Source organism: Erinaceus europaeus, chromosome X, assembly GCF_950295315.1.
Source record: "Erinaceus europaeus chromosome X, mEriEur2.1, whole genome shotgun sequence".
NCBI lineage: Eukaryota > Metazoa > Chordata > Mammalia > Eulipotyphla > Erinaceidae > Erinaceus > Erinaceus europaeus.
In genome coordinates this window covers 2,710,558-2,728,838 of record NC_080185.1, presented here as the reverse complement: position 1 = coordinate 2,728,838, position 18,281 = coordinate 2,710,558, and the positions used below count along the sequence as shown (strand labels likewise).

At 60.9% G+C, this 18,281-nt stretch overlaps 1 protein-coding gene across 1 annotated transcript; it reads left to right on the top strand.

Annotated features, from left to right (window-relative positions):
• Nucleotides 1–15,765: 15,765 nt before the first annotated feature.
• Nucleotides 15,766–17,782, top strand: PNMA6A (PNMA family member 6A). Its single transcript, XM_060183219.1, has 2 exons — nucleotides 15,766–16,279; nucleotides 16,349–17,782. Exons 1-2 carry the CDS (start codon nucleotides 15,965–15,967, stop codon nucleotides 17,405–17,407), a joined length of 1,374 nt encoding a protein of 457 aa, XP_060039202.1. The 5' UTR covers nucleotides 15,766–15,964; the 3' UTR covers nucleotides 17,408–17,782.
• Nucleotides 17,783–18,281: the final 499 nt, after the last annotated feature.

Sequence of the window (18,281 nt, the reverse complement as noted above, 5' to 3'; positions counted from 1 at the left end):
AATCTTTTTAAAATAAATAAATAAATAAATTTATTCCCTTTTGTTGCCCTTGTCTTATTGTTGTAGTTATGGTTGTTGTTACTGACGTCGTCGTCATTGGATAGGACAGAGAGAAATGGAGAGAGGAGGGGAAGCCAGAGAGGGGGAGAGAAAGACAGACACCTGCAGACCTGCTTCACCGCCTGGGAAGCGACTCCCCTGCGGGTGGGGAGCCGGGGGCTGGAACCGGGACCCTCACGCCGGTCCTTGCGCTTTGCGCCACCTGCGCTTAACCTGCTGCACTACCGCCCGAACTCCCTGTTTTTAATCTTTTAATAAGATTGTACTTATTTATTTATTGTGAGAAAGATGGGAGAAGAGAGAGAAAGAGAACCAGAATTCACTCTGGTATGTGTGTCGCCACCTTCCGGAACACTCTTTTTGTCTCTATCAGTCTTTCTACCTGAAAAAAGTAGGTCCCAGAGACAGTAGAACAGCACAAACATGTGCACAAGGGAGTCCCGAAGGTGTGAGTACAAAGCGGCAGCAATAGCGTAATAACTCTCCCAACTAACTAGAAAAGTCAATAAAAGATCATCCCTCATCAAACCCAAAACAGGGCTTCAGGCGAAGCATACTTATCCACAGCTGGGTGCAGGTGTGAGTAGTCAGTGGGCACAAAAGGAGGGAGGAAGAGATTTCTAGTACAGAAGCCATACGTGCCAGCAGCTGGCACCATCTTGACAACCATATAGTAGAGAACATTGCTGCCTGTAGGAAAGCAGGGAATCTCTGGGCTCTTAACCCATGTCCTCAGGGCCATCAGAACACTAAGCTTCTTGCAATGACTCAGCAGTGTGGCCGAGAAAAATCTGGCTAAGAATTAGACAGAAGTTGAGGAATAGGAACAGGAAGAGAAACACAAAGTAGAACGGGGATTGGGCCGTTGTATTGCACCAAAGTAAAGGACTCAGAGGTAGGGGTTCAAGTCCTGGTACATGATGGTGAAGGAAGCAGGAGGCTGGAGTATTTTGCAGAAATCTGAGAAATTTTATACATGTACGAACAATTTTATTTACTGTTGATTGTTAACCATTAGTCCTTCCAATAATGGAGACAGAAAGAAAGAAAGAAAGAAGGAATTTAACTGGATTTCAGCACACACTGATGTATGTGGGAGCAAGTGGAGTCAGCTAGGAATCCATAAAACCAGTGCACTTATTTATTATTTTAAAGCCATTTTAATTTGTGATTGCGCATGGTTTACAAGATTGTAAGATTACACCTCACTTGCCGCTACAGTTCTGGTCACTCACTTTCCCCATGACAGCCACCAAAGTTCTCACAAAATTGTGAATACTCTCTCTTTACTTTCTCTTTCTTTCTTTCTTTCTTTCTTTCTTTCTTTCTTTCTTTCTTTCTTCCTTCCTTCCTTCCTTCCTTCCTTCCATTCTTTCCTTCTTTCTTCTTCTATCTCTTTCGTCTTCTTCTTTCTTCTACTTCTACTTCTTCTCCTTCTCCTTCTCCTTCCCCTCCTCCTCTTTCTTCTTTTGACAAGTTCATGTGTATCAGTTCTCTAGATCCCACATATGAATCAAAATCACCCACCAGTTGTCTTTTGTCTCTCTCTCTCCTTCTCTTTTAAAATATTTCGTTTATTTATTAACGAAATGGATAGACGGAGGAGGAGGGAGAAACAGAGCATCATTATGTGTTTCCAGGGATCAAACTCAGGAACTCATGCTTGAGAGCCTAACCCTGCATTCTTGTCACGTGCTTTGTGCAAGAGTCCAGCTTGAGGCCAGGCCTGAAGGAACCTCCCCGAGTTTGCGTTACACTTTGTCCATGTAGTTCTGCTCCAGGAGTCTGGTGACACACGTGCCTCTGACTACCCCTGCTATGAGTGGCTCCTCTGGAGCCCCCGGGGACCCCAGCTCTGTGCCCATGCTGCAGCAGAGCACAAAGCCCCATGGTCACTCAGCATTGGCTAAGGTGCCTGAGTGACACTGCACTGCTTTCCTCACCACCCCCAATGACAGGGTCCCCAGAAGGAAGGTTTCTCTGAGGGCAAGGGACAGGGTAAGTGATAGTGTGTCAGTACAGGCCTGCCCTCCCTCCTCTCGCTCTCCCACTCTCTCTCTCCACCTTCCCCCCCCACACACAGAACAGACAGACACGTGGACACACACACAGAGACAGACATACAGACACACGGAGGAAGACAGACTCGCACATAACACAGAAACAGAGACACACAGAAATAGTCAGACAATGCACTGACACAGACAGAAAGAAACACACACACAAACGCACACACACACACACGGGTGTGGACGAGCTTGGGTCTGGCCACCCAGGGAGACTCTCCTACGCTCTCATGGAATCCCATCCCGTCCCCACAGTGGCTTCTAGAGCAGCAACAGCTTCCGGAGGGCCAGGGCTCTGCTTGGAGACCTTGTCCCGCCTCCAGAGACTCCCCTGCCCGTGCTGTGCCCAGTATCCCCTCTACTTTTTCTATACCCAGGCTGTGCCCACCATCCACAGACTGCGTTCTCTGTCCAGGCTGTGCCCAAGATCCAGAGTCTGTGTGTCCTGCCCAGGCTGTGTACAGCACTCACTGTCTGAACACCACGCCTGGGCGGCCAGTGTCTGTGTATCCGGCCCAGGCTGTGGAAAGCGTCCTGTATCTGAGCACCCTGCCCAGGCTGTGCCTAGAATCCAGTGTCTGTGTGTCCTGCCCAGGCTGTGCCTAGAATCCAGTGTCTGTGTGTCCTGCCCAGGCTGTGCCTAGAATCCAGCGTCTGTGTGCCCTGCCCAGGCTGTGCCCAGCGAGTAGTGTCTGTGTGCCCTGCACAGGCCTTGCCCAGAACCCGGTGTCTGTGTGTCCTTCCCAGGCTGTGCCCATTTACATTGTCTTTGTGTCCTGCCCAGGCTGTGCCCAGGGTCCTGTATCTGAGTGCCCGGCCCAGGCTGTGCCCAGCATCCAGTGTCTGCTTGTCTGACTAGGCTGTGTCTAGAATCCCGTATCTGAGCTCCATGCCCAGGCTCTGCCCAGAATCCAGTGTCCCTGTGTCCTGCCCAGGCTGTGCCTAGAATCCAGTGTCTGTGTGCCCTGCCCAGGCTGTGCCCAGCATCCAGTGTAGTGTGCCCTGCCCAGACTGTGCCCAGAATCTATTGTCTGTGTGCTATGCTAAGGCAGTGCCCAGCACCCATTGTCTGAGCACCTTGTCTAGGCTGCTTCCAGCGTCCAGTGTCTAGGCACCTTGCTCAGACTGTGCCCACCATCCATGTCTGAGTGCCTTGTCCATGCTATGTCCAGCATCCGGGTTCTCAGCGCCCCTCCCAATTTGAGCCCGGTCTGCAGTGACTGAGCACCCTGTCCAGACTGTGCCCAGTGTTCCCTCTCTTTGTTCCCTACCCAGAGTGGGCCAGACATCAGGTATCTGAGCACCCTGCACAGGCTGTGCCCAGCATCTAGTGTCTGTGTGCCCTGCACAGGCCTTGCCCAGAACCAGGTGTCTGTGTGTCCTTCCCGGGCTGTGCCCAATGTCCACTGTCTTTGTGTCCTGCCCAGGCTGTGCCCAGGGTCCTGTATCTGAGTGCCCTGCCCAGGCTGTGCCCAGCAGCCAGTATCTTCGTGTCCTGACTAGGCTGTGTCTAGCATCCTGTATCTGAGCGCCGTGCCCAGGCTCTGCCCAGAATCCAGTGTCCCTGTGTCTTGCCCAGGCTGGGCTCAGCACTCACTGTCTGAACACCAAGCCTGGCCTTCCAGCGTCTGTGTGTCCGGCCCAGGCTGTGGCCAGCGTCCTGTATCTGAGCACCCTGCCCAGGCTGTGCCTAGAATCCAGTGTCTGTGTGTCCTGCCCAGGCTGTGCCTAGAATCCAGTGTCTGTGTGTCCTGCCCAGGCTGTGCCTAGAATCCAGCGTCTGTGTGCCCAGGCCAGGCTTTGTCCAGCGTCCAGTGTCTGTGTGCTCTTCCCAGGCTGTGCCCAGTGTCCAGTGTCGGTGTACCCTGCCCAGACTGTGCCCAGAATCTATTGTCTGTGTGCTCTGCACAGGCCTTGCCCAGAACCCGGTGTCTGTGTGTCCTTCCCAGGCTGTGCTCAATGTCCATTGTCTTTGTGTCCTGCCCAGGCTGTGCCCAGGGTCCTATATCTGAGTGCCCAGCCCAGGCTGTGCCCAGCATCCAGTGTCTGCATGTCCAGACTAGGTAGTGTCTAGCATCCTGTATCTGAGCGCCGTGCCCAGGCTCTGCCCAGAATCATGTGTCCATGTGTCCTGCCCCGGCTGTGCTCAGCACTCACTGCCTGAACACCACACCTGGGTGTCCCGTGTCTGTGTGCCCGGCCCAGGCTATGGCAAGCGTCCTGTATCTGAGCACCCAGCCCAGGCTGTGCCTAGAATCCAGTATCTGTGTGTCCTGCCCAGGCTGTGCCTAGAATCCAGCGTCTGTGTGCCCTTCCCAGGCTGTGCCCAGCGTTCAGCGTCTGTGTGCCCTGCCTAGGCTGTTCCCAGCATCCAGTGTCTGTATGCCCTGCCCAGGCTGTGCTCAGAATCTATTGTCTGTGTGCTATGCTAAGGCAGTGCCCAGCACCCATTGTCTGAGCACCTTGTCTAGGCTGCTTCCAGCGTCCAGTGTCTAGGCGGCTTGCTCAGGCTGTGCCTACCATCCATGTCTGAGTGCCTTGTCCATGCTATGTCCAGCATCCGGTTTCTCAGTGCCCCTCCCAGTTTGAAACCGGTCTGCAGTGACTGAGCACCCTGTCCAGACTGTGCCCAGTGTCCCCCTCTTTGTTTCCTACCCAGAGTGGGCCAGACATCTGGTATCTGAACACTCTGCCCAGGCTGTGCCCAGCATCGAGTGTCTGTGTGCCCTGCACAGGCCTTGCCCAGAACCCGGTGTCTGTGTGTCCTTCCCGGGCTGTGCCCAATGTCCACTGTCTTTGTGTCCTGCCCAGGCTGTGCCCAGGGTCCTGTATTTGAGTGCCCTGCCCAGGCTGTGCCCAGCATCCAGTGTCTGCTTGTCTGACTAGGCTGTGTCTAGCATCCTGTATCTGAGCGCCGTGCCCAGGCTCTACCCAGAATCCAGTGTCCCTGTGTCCTGCCCAGGCTGTACCTAGAATCCAGTGTCTGTGTGTCCTGCCCAGGCTGTGCCTAGAATCCAGTGTAGTGTGCCCTGCCCAGGTTGTGCCCAAGGTCCAGTGTAGTGTGCCCTGCCCAGACTGAGCCCAGAATCTATTGTCTGTGTGCTATGCTAAGGCAGTGCCCAGCACCCATTGTCTGAGCACCTTGTCTAGGCTGCTTCCAGTGTCCAGTGTCTAGGCGGCTTGCTCAGGCTGTGCCTACCATCCATGTCTGAGTGCCTTGTCCATGCTATGTCCAGCATCTGGTTTCTCAGTGCCCCTCCCAGTTTGAAACCGGTCTGCAGTGACTGAGCACCCTGTCCAGACTGTGCCCAGTGTCCCCCTCTTTGTTTCCTACCCAGAGTGGGCCAGACATCTGGTATCTGAACACTCTGCCCAGGCTGTGCCCAGCATCGAGTGTCTGTGTGCCCTGCACAGGCCTTGCCCAGAACCCGGTGTCTGTGTGTCCTTCCCCGGCTGTGCCCAGCATCCAGTGTCTGCTTGTCTGAATAGGCTGTGTCTAGCATCCTGTATCTGAGCGCCGTGCCCAGGCTCTACCCAGAATCCAGTGTCCCTGTGTCCTGCCCAGGCTGTACCTAGAATCCAGTGTCTGTGTGTCCTGCCCAGGCTGTGCCTAGAATCCAGTGTAGTGTGCCCTGCCCAGGTTGTGCCCAAGGTCCAGTGTAGTGTGCCCTGCCCAGACTGAGCCCAGAATCTATTGTCTGTGTGCTATGCTAAGGCAGTGCCCAGCACCCATTGTCTGAGCACCTTGTCTAGGCTGCTTCCAGCGTCCAGTGTCTAGGCACCTTGCTCAGACTGTGCCCACCATCCATATCTGAGTGCCTTGTCCATGCTATGTCCAGCATCCGGGTTCTCAGCGCCCCTCCCAATTTGAGCCCGGTCTGCAGTGACTGAGCACCCTGTCCAGACTGTGCCCAGTGTTCCCTCTCTTTGTTCCCTACCCAGAGTGGGCCAGACATCAGGTATCTGAGCACCCTGCACAGGCTGTGCCCAGCATCTAGTGTCTGTGTGCCCTGCACAGGCCTTGCCCAGAACCAGGTGTCTGTGTGTCCTTTCCGGGCTGTGCCCAATGTCCACTGTCTTTGTGTCCTGCCCAGGCTGTGCCCAGGGTCCTGTATCTGAGTGCCCTGCCCAGGCTGTGCCCAGCAGCCAGTATCTTCGTGTCCTGACTAGGCTGTGTCTAGCATCCTGTATCTGAGCGCCGTGCCCAGGCTCTGCCCAGAATCCAGTGTCCCTGTGTCTTGCCCAGGCTGGGCTCAGCACTCACTGTCTGAACACCAAGCCTGGCCTTCCAGCGTCTGTGTGTCCGGCCCAGGCTGTGGCCAGCGTCCTGTATCTGAGCACCCTGCCCAGGCTGTGCCCAGCATCGAGTGTCTGTGTGCTCTGCACAGGCCTTGCCCAGAACCTGGTGTCTGTGTGTCCTTCCCGGGCTGTGCTCAATGTCCATTGTCTTTGTGTCTTGCCCAGGCTATGCCCAGGGTCCTGTATCTGAGTGCCCTGCCCAGGCTGTGCCCAGCATCCAGTGTCTGCATGTCCAGACTAGGTTGTGTCTAGCATCCTGTATCTGAGCTCCGTGCCCAGGCTCTGCCCAAAATCATGTGTCCATGTGTCCTGCCCTGGCTGTGCTCAGCACTCACTGTCTGAACACCACGCCTGGGCGTCCACCGTCTGTGTGTCCAACCCAGGCTGTGGCTAGCGTCCTGTATGTGAGCACCCTTCCCAGGCAGTGCCTAGCATCCAGTGTCTGTGTGTCCTGCCCAGGCTGTGCCTAGAATCCAGTGTCTGTGTGTCCTGCCCAGGCTGTGCCTAGAATCCAGCGTCTGTGTGCCCTGCCCAGGCTTTGTCCAGCATCCAGTGTTTGTGTGCCCTGCCCAGGCTGTGCCCAGTGTCTAGTGTCTGTGTGCCCTGCCCCGGCTGTGCCCAGCATCTAGTGTCTCTGTGCCATGCACAGGCCTTGCCCAGAACCCGGTGTCTGTGTGTCCTTCCCGAGCTGTGCTCAATGTCCATTGTCTTTGTGTCCTGCCCAGGCTGTGACCAGGGTCCTGTATCTGAGTGCCATGCTCAGGCTGTGCCCAGCGTCCAGCGTCTGTGTGCCCTGCCCAGGCTGTGCCCAGCGTCCAGTGTCTGTGTGCCCTGCCCCGGCTGTGCCCAGCCTCTAGTGTCTGTGTGCCATGCACAGGCCTTGCCCAGAACCCCGTGTCTGTGTGTCCTTCCTGGGCTGTGCCCAATGTCCATTGTCTTTGTGTCCTGCCCAGGCTGTGCCCAGCATCCAGTGTCTGCGTGTCCTGACTAGACTGTGTCTAGCATCCTGTATCTGAGCGCCGTGCCCAGGTTCTGCCGAGAATCCAGTGTCCCTGTGTCTTGCCCAGGCTGTGCTCAGCACTCACTGTCTGAATACCATGCCTGGGCGTCCAGGGTCTGTGTGTCCGGCCCAGGATGTGGCGAGCATCTTGTATCTGAGCACCTTGCGCAGGCTGTGCCTAGAATACAGCGTCTGTGTGTCCTGCCCAGGCTGTGCCCAGCATCCAGTGTCTCCGTGACCCGACTAGGCTGTGTCTAGCATCCTGTAACTGAGTGCCGTGCCCAGGCTCTGCCCAGAATCCAGTGTCCCTGTATCCTGCCCAGGCTGTGCTCAGCACTCACTGTCTGAACACCACGCCTCGGCATCCAGCGTCTGTGTGTCCGGCACAAGCTGTGGCAAGCGTCCTGTATCTGAGTATCCTGCCCAGGCTGTGCCTAGAATCCAGTATCTGTGTGTCCTGCCCAGTCTGTGCCTAGAATCCATCTTCTGTGTGCCCTTCCCAGGCTGTGCCCAGCGTTCAGTGTCTGTGTGCCCTGACTAGGCGGTTCCCAGCATCCAGTGTCTGTGTACCCTGCCCAGACTGTGCTCAGAATCTATTGTCTGTGTGCTATGCTAAGGCAGTGCCCAGCACCCATTGTCTGAGCACCTTGTCTAGGCTGCTTCCAGCGTCCAGTGTCTAGGCGCCTTGCTCAGGCGGTGCCCACCATCCATGTCTGAGTGCCTTGTCCATGCTATGTCCAGCATCCGGTTTCTCAGCGCCCCTCCCAATTTGAACCCGGTCTGCAGTGACTGAGCACCCTGTCCCGACTGTGCCCAGTGTCCCCTCTCTTTGTTCCCTACCCAGAGTTGGACAGACATCTGGTATCTGAACACCCTGCCCAGGCTGTGCCCAGCATCTAGTGTCTGTGTACAATGCACAGGCCTTGCCCAGAACCCGGTGTCTGTGTGTCCTTCCTGGGCTGTGCTCAATGTCCATTGTCTTTGTGTCCTGCCCAGGCTGTGCCCAGGGTCCTGTATCTGAGTGTCTAGCCCAGGCTGTGCCCAGCATCCAGTGTCTGCATGTCCAGACTAGGTAGTGTCTAGCATCCTGTATCTGAGCGCCGTGCCCAGGCTCTGCACAGAATGATGTGTCCATGTGTGTTGCCCCGGCTGTGCTCAGCACTCACTGCCTGAACACCACGCCTGGGCGTCCCGTGTCTGTGTGCCCGGCCCAGGCTATGGCAAGCATCCTGTATCTGAGCACCCAGCCCAGGCTGTGCCTAGAATCCAGTATCTGTGTGTCCTGCCCAGGCTGTGCCTAGAATCCAGCGTCTGTGTGCCCTTCCCAGGCTGTGCCCAGCATCCAGCATCTGTGTGCCCTTCCCAGGCTGTGCCCAGTGTCCAGTGTCTGTGTGCACTGCCCCGGCTGTGCCCAGCACCTAGTGTCTGTGTGCCATGCACAGGCCTTGCCCAGAACCCGGTGTCTGTGTGTCCTTCCGGGGCTGTGCCCAATGTCCATTGTCTTTGTGTCCTGCCCAGGCTGTGCCCAGGGTCCTGTATCTGAGTTCCCTGCCCAGGCTGTGCCCAGCATCCTGTGTCTGCGTGTCCTGACTAGGCTGGGTCTAGCATCCTGTATCTGAGCGCCGTGCCCAGGCTCTGCCGAAAATCCAGTGTCCCTGTGTCTTGCCCAGGCTGTGCTCAGCACTCACTGTCTGAATATCACGCCTGGGCGTCCAGCGTCTGTGTGTCCGGCACAGGCTGTGGTGAGCATCTTGTATCTGAGCACCCTGCCCAGGCTGTGCCTAGAATCCAGTGTCCCTGTGTCCTGCCCAGGATGTGCTCAGCACTCACTGTCTGAACACCACGTTGGGCGTCCAGCGTCTGTGTGTCCGGCCCAGGCTGTGGCCAGCGTCCTGTATCTGAGCATCCTGCCCAGGCTGTGCCTAGAATCCAGTGTCTGTGTGTCCTGCCCAGGCTGAGCCTAGAATCCAGTGTCTGTGTGTCCTGCCCAAGCTGTGCCTAGAATCCAGCGTCTGTGTGCCCTGCCCAGGCTGTGCTCAGAATCTATTGTCTGTGTGCTATGCTAAGGCAGTGCCCAGCACCCATTGTCTGAGCACCTTGCCTAGGCTGCTTCCAGCGTCCAGTGTCTAGGCGCCTTGCTCAGGCAGTGCCCATCCTCCATGTCTGAGTGCCTTGTCCATGCTATGTCCAGCATCCGGTTTCTCAGCGCCCCTCCCAATTTGAACCCGGTCTGCAGTGACTGAGCACCCTGTCCAGACTATGCCCAGTGTCCCCTCTCTTTGTTCCCTACCCAGAGTGGGCCAGATATCTAGTATCTGAGCACCCTGCCCAGGCTGTGCCCAGCATCGAGTGTCTGTGTGCCCTGCACAGGCCTTGCCCAGAACCCGGTGTCTGTGTGTCCTTCCCGGTCTGTGCCGAATGTCCACTGTCTTTGTGTCCTGCCCAGGCTGTGCCCAGGGTCCTGTATCGGAGTGCCCTGCCCAGGCTGTGCCCAGCATCCAGTGTCTGCGTGTTCTGACTAGGCTGTGTCTAGCATCCTGTATCTGAGCACCGTGCCCAGGCTCTGCCCAGAATCCAGTGTCCCTGTGTCTTGCCCAGGCTGTGCTCAGCACTCACTGTCTGAACACCACGCCTGGCCTTCCAGCGTCTGTGTGTCCGGCCGAGGCTGTGGCCAGCGTCCTGTATCTGAGCACCCTGCCCAGGCTGTGCCTAGAATCCAGTGTCTGTGTGTCCTGCTCAGGTTCTGCCCAAAATCCAGTGTCCCTGTGTCCTGCCCAGGCTGTGCTCAGCACTCACTGTCTGAATACCACGCCTGGGCGTCCAGCGTCTGTGTGTCCGGCACAGGCTGTGGCGAGCATCTTGTATCTGAGCACCCTGCCCAGGCTGTGCCTAGAATCCAGTGTCCCTGTGCGCTGCCCAGGCTGCGCTCAGCACTCACTGTCTGAACACCACGTTGGGCGTCCAGCGTCTGTGTGTCCGGCCCAGCCTGTGGCCACCGTCCTGTATCTGAGCATCCTGCCCAGGCTGTGCCTAGAATCCAGTGTCTGTGTGTCCTGCCCAGGCTGAGCCTAGAATCCAGTGTCTGTGTGTCCTGCCCAGGCTGTGCCTAGCATCCAGTGTCTGTGTGTCCTACCCAAGCTGTGCCTAGAATCCAGTGTCTGTGTGTCCTGCCCAGGCTGTGCCTACAATCCAGTGCCTGTGTGTCCTGCCCAGGCTGAGCCTAGAATCCAGTGTCTGTGTGTCCTGCCCAAGCTGTGCCTAGAATCCAGCATCTGTGTGCCCTGCCTAGGCTGTTCCCAGCATCCAGTGTCTGTGTGCCCTGCCCAGGCTGTGCTCAGAATCTATTGTCTGTGTGCTATGCTAAGGCAGTGCCCAGCACCCATTGTCTGAGCACCTTGTCTAGGCTGCTTCCAGCGTCCAGTGTCTAGGCGCCTTGCTAAGGCCGTGCCCACCATCCATGTCTGAGTGCCTTGTCCATGCTATGTCCAGCATCCGGTTTCTCTGCGCCACTCCCAATTTGAACCCGGTCTGCAGTGACAGAGCACCCTGTCCCGACTGTGCCCAGCATCCAGTGTCCCCGTGTCTTGACTAGGCTGTGTCTAGCATCCTGTATCTGAGCGCCGTGCCCAGGCTCTGCCCAGAATCCAGTGTCCTTGTGTCTTGCCCAGGCTGTGCTCAGCACTCACTGTCTGAACACCACGCCTGGGCGTCCAGAGTCTGTGTGTCCGGCCCAGCCTGTGGCCAGCGTCCTGTATCTGAGCACCCTGCCCAGGCTGTGCCTAGAATCCAGTGTCGGTGTGTCCTGCCCAGGCTGTGCCTAGAATCCAGTGTCTGTGTGTCCGGCCCAGGCTGTCGCCAGCGTCCTGTATCTGAGCACCCAGCCCAGGCTGTGCCTAGAATCCAGTGTCTGTGTGTCCTGCCCAGGCTGTGCCTAGAATCCAGCGTCTGTGTGCCCTAACCAGGCTGTGCCTAGAATCCAGCGTCTGTGTGCCCTGCACAGGCTGTTCCCAACATCCAGTGTCTGTGTGCCCTGCCCAGGCTGTGCTGAGAATCTATTGTCTGTGTGCTATGCTAAGGCAGTGCCCAGCACCCATTGTCTGAGCACCTTGCCTAGGCTGCTTCCAGCGTCCAGTGTCTAGGCGCCTTGCTCAGGCGGTGCCCACCATCCACGTCTGAGTGCCTTGTCCATGCTATGTCCAGCATCTGGTTTCTCAGCGCCCCTCCCAGTTTGAACCCGGTCTGCAGTGACTGAGCACCCTGTCCCGACTGTGCCCAGTGTCCCCTCTCTTTGTTCCTTAGCCAGAGTGGGCCAGACATCAGGTATCTGAGCACTCTGCCCAGGCTGTGCCCAGCTTCTAGTGTCTGTGTGCCCTGCACAGGCCCTCCCAGAACCCGGTGTCTGTGTGTCCTTCCTGGGCTGTGCCCAATGTCCATTGTCTTTGTGTCCTGCCCAGGCTGTGCCCAGGGTCCTGTATCTGAGTGCCCTGCCCAGGCTGTGCCCAGCAGCCAGTGTCTTCGTGTCCTGACTAGGCTGTGTCTAGCATCCTGTATCTGAGCGCCGTGCCCAGGTCTGCCCAGAATCATGTGTCCATGTGCGCTGCCCCGGCTGTGCTCAGCACTCACTGCCTGAACACCACGCCTGGGCATCCCGTGTCCGTGTGCCCGGCCCAGGCTATGGCAAGCGTCCTGTATCTGAGCACCCAGCCCAGGCTGTGCCTAGAATCCAGTGTCTGTGTGTCCTGCCCAGGCTGTGCCTAGAATTCAGCGTCTGTGTGCCCTTCCCAGGCTGTGCCCAGCGTTCAGCGTCTGTGTGCCCTGCCAAGGTTGTTCCCAGCATCCAGTGTCTGTGTGCCCTGCCCAGACTGTGCTCAGAATCTATTGTCTGTGTGCTATGCTAAGGCAGTGCCCAGCACCCATTGTCTGAGCACCTTGTCTAGGCTGCTTCCAGCGTCCAGTGTCTAGGCTACTTGCTCAGGCGGTGCCCACCATCCATGTCTGAGTGCCTTGTCCATGCTATGTCCAGCATCCGGTTTCTCAGCGCCCCTCCCAATTTGAACCCGATCTGCAGTGACAGAGCACCCTGTCCCGACTGTGCCCAGCATCCAGTGTCCCCGTGTCTTGACTAGGCTGTGTCTAGCATCCTGTATCTGATCGCCGTGCCCAGGCTCTGCCCAGAATCCAGTGTCCTTGTGTCTTGCCCAGGCTGTCCTCAGCACTCACAGTCTGAACACCACGCCTGGGCGTCCAGAGTCTGTGTGTCCGGCCCAGCCTGTGGCCAGCGTCCTGTATCTGAGCACCCTGCCCAGGCTGTGCCTAGAATCCAGTGTCTGTGTGTCCTGCCCAGGCTGTGCCTAGAATCCAGTGTCTGTGTGTCCGGCCCAGGCTGTCGCCAGCGTCCTGTATCTGAGCACCCAGCCCAGGTTGTGCCTAGAATCCAGTGTCTGTGTGTCCTGCCCAGGCTGTGCCTAGAATCCAGCGTCTGTGTGCCCTGCCCAGGCTGTGCCTAGAATCCAGCGTCTGTGTGCCCTGCACAGGCTGTTCCCAGCATCCAGTGTCTGTGTGCCCTGCCCAGGCTGTGCTGAGAATCTATTGTCTGTGTGCTATGCTAAGGCAGTGCCCAGCACCCATTGTCTGAGCACCTTGCCTAGGCTGCTTCCAGGATCCAGTGTCTAGGCGCCTTGCTCAGGCGGTGCCCACCATCCATGTCTGAGTGCCTTGTCCATGCTATGTCCAGCATCCGGTTTCTCAGCACCCCTCCCAGTTTGAACCCGGTCTGCAGTGACTGAGCACCCTGTCCCGACTGTGCCCAGTGTCCCCTCTCTTTGTTCCTTAGCCAGAGTTGGCCAGACATCAGGTATCTGAGCACTCTGCCCAGGCTGTGCCCAGCTTCTAGTGTCTGTGTGCCCTGCACAGGCCCTCCCAGAACCCAGTGTCTGTGTGTCCTTCCTGGGCTGTGCTCAATGTCCATTGTCTTTGTGTCCTGCCCAGGCTGTGCCCAGGGTCCTGTATCTGAGTGCCCTGCCCAGGCTGTGCCCAGCAGCCAGTGTCTTCGTGTCCTGACTAGGCTGTGTCTAGCATCCTGTATCTGAGCGCCGTGCCCAGGCTCTGCCCAGAATCATGTGTCCATGTGCGCTGCCCCGGCTGTGCTCAGCACTCACTGCCTGAACACCATGCCTGGGCGTCCCGTGTCTGTGTGCCCGGCCCAGGCTATGGCAAGCGTCCTGTATCTGAGCACCCAGCCCAGGCTGTGCCTAGAATCCAGTGTCTGTGTGTCCTGCCCAGGCTTTGCCTAGAATCCAGCGTCTGTGTTCCCTTCCCAGGCTGTGCCCAGCGTTCAGCGTCTGTGTGCCCTGCCAAGGCTGTTCCCAGCATCCAGTGTCTGTGTGCCCTGCCCAGGCTGTGCTCAGAATCTATTGTCTGTGTGCTATGCTAAGGCAGTGCCCAGCACCCATTGTCTGAGCACCTTGCCTAGGCTGCTTCCAGCGTCCAGTGTCTAGGTGCCTTGCTCAGGCGGTGCCCACCATCCATGTCTGAGTGCCTTGTCCATGCTATGTCCAGCATCCGGTTTCTCAGCGCCCCTCCCAATTTGAACCCGGTCTGCAGTGACAGAGCACCCTGTCCCGACTGTGCCCAGCATCCAGTGTCCCCGTGTCTTGACTAGGCTGTGTCTAGCATCCTGTATCTGAGCGCCGTGCCCAGGCTCTGCCCAGAATCCAGTGTCCCTGTGTCTTGCCCAGGCTGTGCTCAGCACTCACTGTCTGAACACCGCGCCTGGGCGTCCAGAGTCTGTGTGTCCGGCCCAGCCTGTGGCCAGCGTCCTGTATCTGAGCACCCTGCCCAGGCTGTGCCTAGAATCCAGTGTCTGTGTGTCCTGCCCAGGCTGTGCCTAGAATCCAGTGTCTGTGTGTCCTGCCCAGGCTGTGCCTAGAATCCAGTGTCTGTGTGTCCGGCCCAGGCTGTCGCCAGCGTCCTGTATCTGAGCACCCTGCCCAGGCTGTGCCTAGAATCCAGTGTCTGTGTGTCCTGCCCAGGCTGTGCCTAGAATCCAGCGTCTGTGTGCCCTGCCCAGGCTGTGCCCAGCATCCAGCGACTGTGTGCCCTGCCCAGCCTGTGCCCAGCGTCCAGTGTCTGTGTGCCCTGCCCTGACTATGCCCAAAGTCTGTTTGAGCACCCTGCCCAAATTCACCCCAGTCTCCAGTGTCTGAGCATTGTGCCTGGGTGAGCTCAGCATCCTGTATGGAAGCACCCTGCCCAGCTGTAGCCAGGATCTTTGTGCCTTGCCAAGGTTGTGCCCTGATCCTGCCAATCACCAGGTGCACTCGGTGCCCACGCCCCCGGCTGTGCACTCAGCGCCACACACTGGCAGCCTCCACCCCGCTCAGGGAATGTCCCCTGAACCCGGGCCCCTGCCCTCCTTTCCGCTCGCCAGGGACCTGAACTGGGCACTGGGCGGGGCACAGGGGGCGCAGAAGCAGATGCCCAGGGAGAGGTCCCAGTCTGCTCCCCCATCCATGGGGCCTTTGGGCCTGGGGCCTAGGGTCAGAGAGCTAGGGCTGCAGGTCTGAGCAGTCCCTGTCCTGCTGAGGACTTGGGGCGGGAGGCAGGCCCTGTGCAGGCCAGGTGCCCAGCAGCACACACAGGTCCCAAGGGAGGGTTGCAGAGGCCCCAGCCCCCCGCCCGCCAGCCCCCAGTCTCCCCACTTGTTTAGGTGTCTCCTGGGGGCGGGGGCAGATAGCGCGCCCCCCACCCCACCCCACTCCCTCCCCCCGCAGTCCAGGGGTTCCCGGGAGGGGTCTGCTGCCCGCTCCCGTGACCCGCCAGCGCCAATGCCCAGCCGGCATCCTGGAGACGTGGAGGGTCCCCGCTCCCAGCCGGCGCCCCCGCCCCCGCCCCCGCCCCCGCCCGGGTCCGCAGTGCAGAGAGCTGGCGAGCAGGCGCCGAGGCCCACGTGCCCGAGCCGAGCGGCGGCGCAGAGTGACAGGCAGCCAGCCACCCGGGAGGCGGGCGCACAGGGCACAGGCGCCTGGGCCCCCAGCCGCAGCCCTCGGCTGGCTCGCACCCCTGTCTGGTGGGAGCAGAGGCTGCACACCCCACCCCGCCCCGAGGAGCAGACACTGTCCGCCCGCCTGGAAGACTCTGGTCTGCCTGAGAAACGAGCTCTCGCCCTCGCCCTCGCAGCCCGGGTAGGGTGAGTGTGGGCGCCCACCGGGGCGCGGGGCCGGGATGCGGGGCTGCAGGGCTGCGGGGCTGCGGGGCTGCGGGGCTGCGGGGCTGCGGAGGTGCGGGCGCAGGGCGCCGGGCGCGGTGGAGAAGCCTCCGTCAGGGCAAAGGGCAGGGGCGCGCGGTGGGGGCGGCGGGCCCGGGGGCAGCCCTAACCGCCCTGCTGTCACCCTCCCCTTCCTCGGGCTGTGCGCACCTGGGCCTCCGCCGCTCTCCCCCCGCGGCCGGCCAGGCGGCTCCCACAGGTCCCGCGCCACCACCCCCCCAGCTCGGTGCCCCCCTCCCCCACGCTGCCATCCCCTCCCCGCAGGTCGCGTCGATGGAGGCGGCGGCGATGGCGGTGACGATGCTGCAGGACTGGTGCCGGTGGATGGGCGTGAGCGCGCGCAGGGGCCTGCTGGTGCTGGGCATCCCGGAGGACTGCGCGGAGGAGGAGGTGCGGGCCGCCCTGGACGCCGCCCTGCGGCCCCTGGGCCCCTTCAGCGTGTTGGGCCGAGTGTTGCGCGAGCGGGAGCGCGCCGCTGCTGCGCTGGTGGAGCTGGAGCGCGAGGTGGACAGCGCCCTGGTGCCCCGGGAGGTGGCGGGCGGCGCCGGGGGACCCTGGCCCGTGGTGTGCGCGCCCCGGCGGGCGGGTGTGGGCGCGGGCGCGGGCGCGGGCGCGGGCGCGGGCGCGGGCGCGGGCGCGGGCGCGGGCGCGGGCGAGGAGGCTCTGGGCCAAGTGCTGCGCGCCCTGGAGCCGCGGGGCCAACAGGGCGGGGGCGGGGGCGGGGGCGGGGGCGCGGGCTATGCGGGCCAGGGCTCAGGGCCCAGCTGGCTGCCCGCGGCAATCCGGGCGCTGAGGCCCTGCCTGGAGGCGGCGCGGTGCCCGCGCCTGGGCATCTTTTCTGGGAGGCCGCGCCCGGCGCCCGGCGAGCAGGCGTTCGAGACCTGGCGCGAGCAAGCAGCTGAGCTGCTGCTGGCCTGGCGGGCGCTGCCCGAGCGGGAGCGGCGGCGCGGGCTGCTCGAGGGGCTGCGCGGGCCGGCGCTGCAGCTGGTGCGGGCGCTGCTGGCCGAGGAGCCGGCGCGCTCTGCGCAGGACTGCCTGGTCGCCCTGGGCCGCGTGTTCGGGCCCCGCGAGCCGCGGGCTGCCCTGCGCCTGCAATGCCTGGGGGCGCGGCCGCGGCCTGGCGAGCGCCTGGGCGCCTTCGTGCTGCGCCTGGAGGGCCTGTTGCAGAGGGCGGCCGCCCGGGGCGCGCTGCCCACCGCCTCGCTGGACGCCGTGCGCCTGCGGCAGGTGCTGGCAGCTGCCCCGCCGCCCGCGCCACTGGGCCAGGCGCTGCGCAAGCTTAGCCTGCTGGGCCGCCCGCCCGCCCTGCTGGAGCTGCTGCGGCTGCTGCGCCAGTGCCAGGCCTGGGAGGCCGAGCCGCCGGCCACCGGCCAGGGGGCGCGGGGGCAGCTGCGGGCCGCGGCGGGGGCAGAGGAGCTGGAGTCCGAGCAGGAGAGCGAGCAGGAGAGCGAGCAGGAGGAGCAGGGCGGGGTCCTGCACCCAGTGCCCTCGGCGCCCTCCGAGGCCCCCGGGGCCCCTGCCCCACGCGCTGCTCTGCACACTGTTTCCCGGGCAGGCCCCGGAGGGCCCAACTGTGAGCCCGAGGGCCTGGCCCAGGCAGGGGAACAGGGCACCCCCGACGGGCTCAAGGCCCCCGCGGGGGCCGGGGGTGCGCGCCGCTCCCATAGGGCCGGTGCCTCTCGGCGTCCCCAGGCCTCTTTCTCCTCCAGCAAGTAAGCTCAAGCTCGGGGGAGCCCGGAGTAGTCCTGCACGCAGCCAGGCAGGGGTGCCAGGCCCGGGCCACTCACCCCGCTGCCCGGAAAGCCCCCTGGCGTCTCCTAGCCCTCAGAACGCCCCCCCCCCACATCCAGTGTTCAACCCCCCACCCGACCCCCACCCCAGTGTCCTGCACAGAGCCCTGAGCGGTGTGGGGCCCTGAGGGGAGGAGGTCTGGCCTACTGGCTGCTCCCTCTGTGCCCTGGCATGAGCTCTGAGCCCCATGGCCAGCCAAGGTGTCCCTCACTGCCACTCGCTGTCCTGAGCCACCTCTGCTCACCTGTGTAGCCCCGGGTCCTGGCAGCTTATTATTGTGGTGTGGTGTGGTGTGGTGTGGTGTGGTGTGGTGTGGTGTGGTGTGCGGTGTGTGTGTGTCCGTCCATTAGCTTACCCACCCCCAGCCCGGACTCCCTGAGCCTGCTCCCAGGAGAAGGTGGGGAGAACAGTGGGAAGGAAGGAGGGAGGCCCTGGTAAGCAAAGGGGAGAAGAAGATTGGGGTGATGGGCGCCGCCTTGGCACAGAGGGCATGGACTGGCTCCTGGGGGTGGGAGAGGGGGAGGGGGCGGGGGTGCAGTAGGGGTGGGGCGGGCGTGCTGGGGAGCAGTCCAGGCCTTAGTCCGTGGTGCACCCAGGCGGCTACTTGTGACTCTGTTTCCCTGGCTTGGACTAGTGTCGCCGGCTGTTGGCCTGCGCCTCGTGACTGTCCTGGGCCGCCCAGGGCAGAACCACCTCCCACACGCCGCAGGCCAGTGAAGGCTGCCCACGTCCCGAGTGCCACCAGAGGCCCGCCCTGAGCCCTCAGGGGAAGACAGAAGAGCCCCGTGGGAAGCTGGGC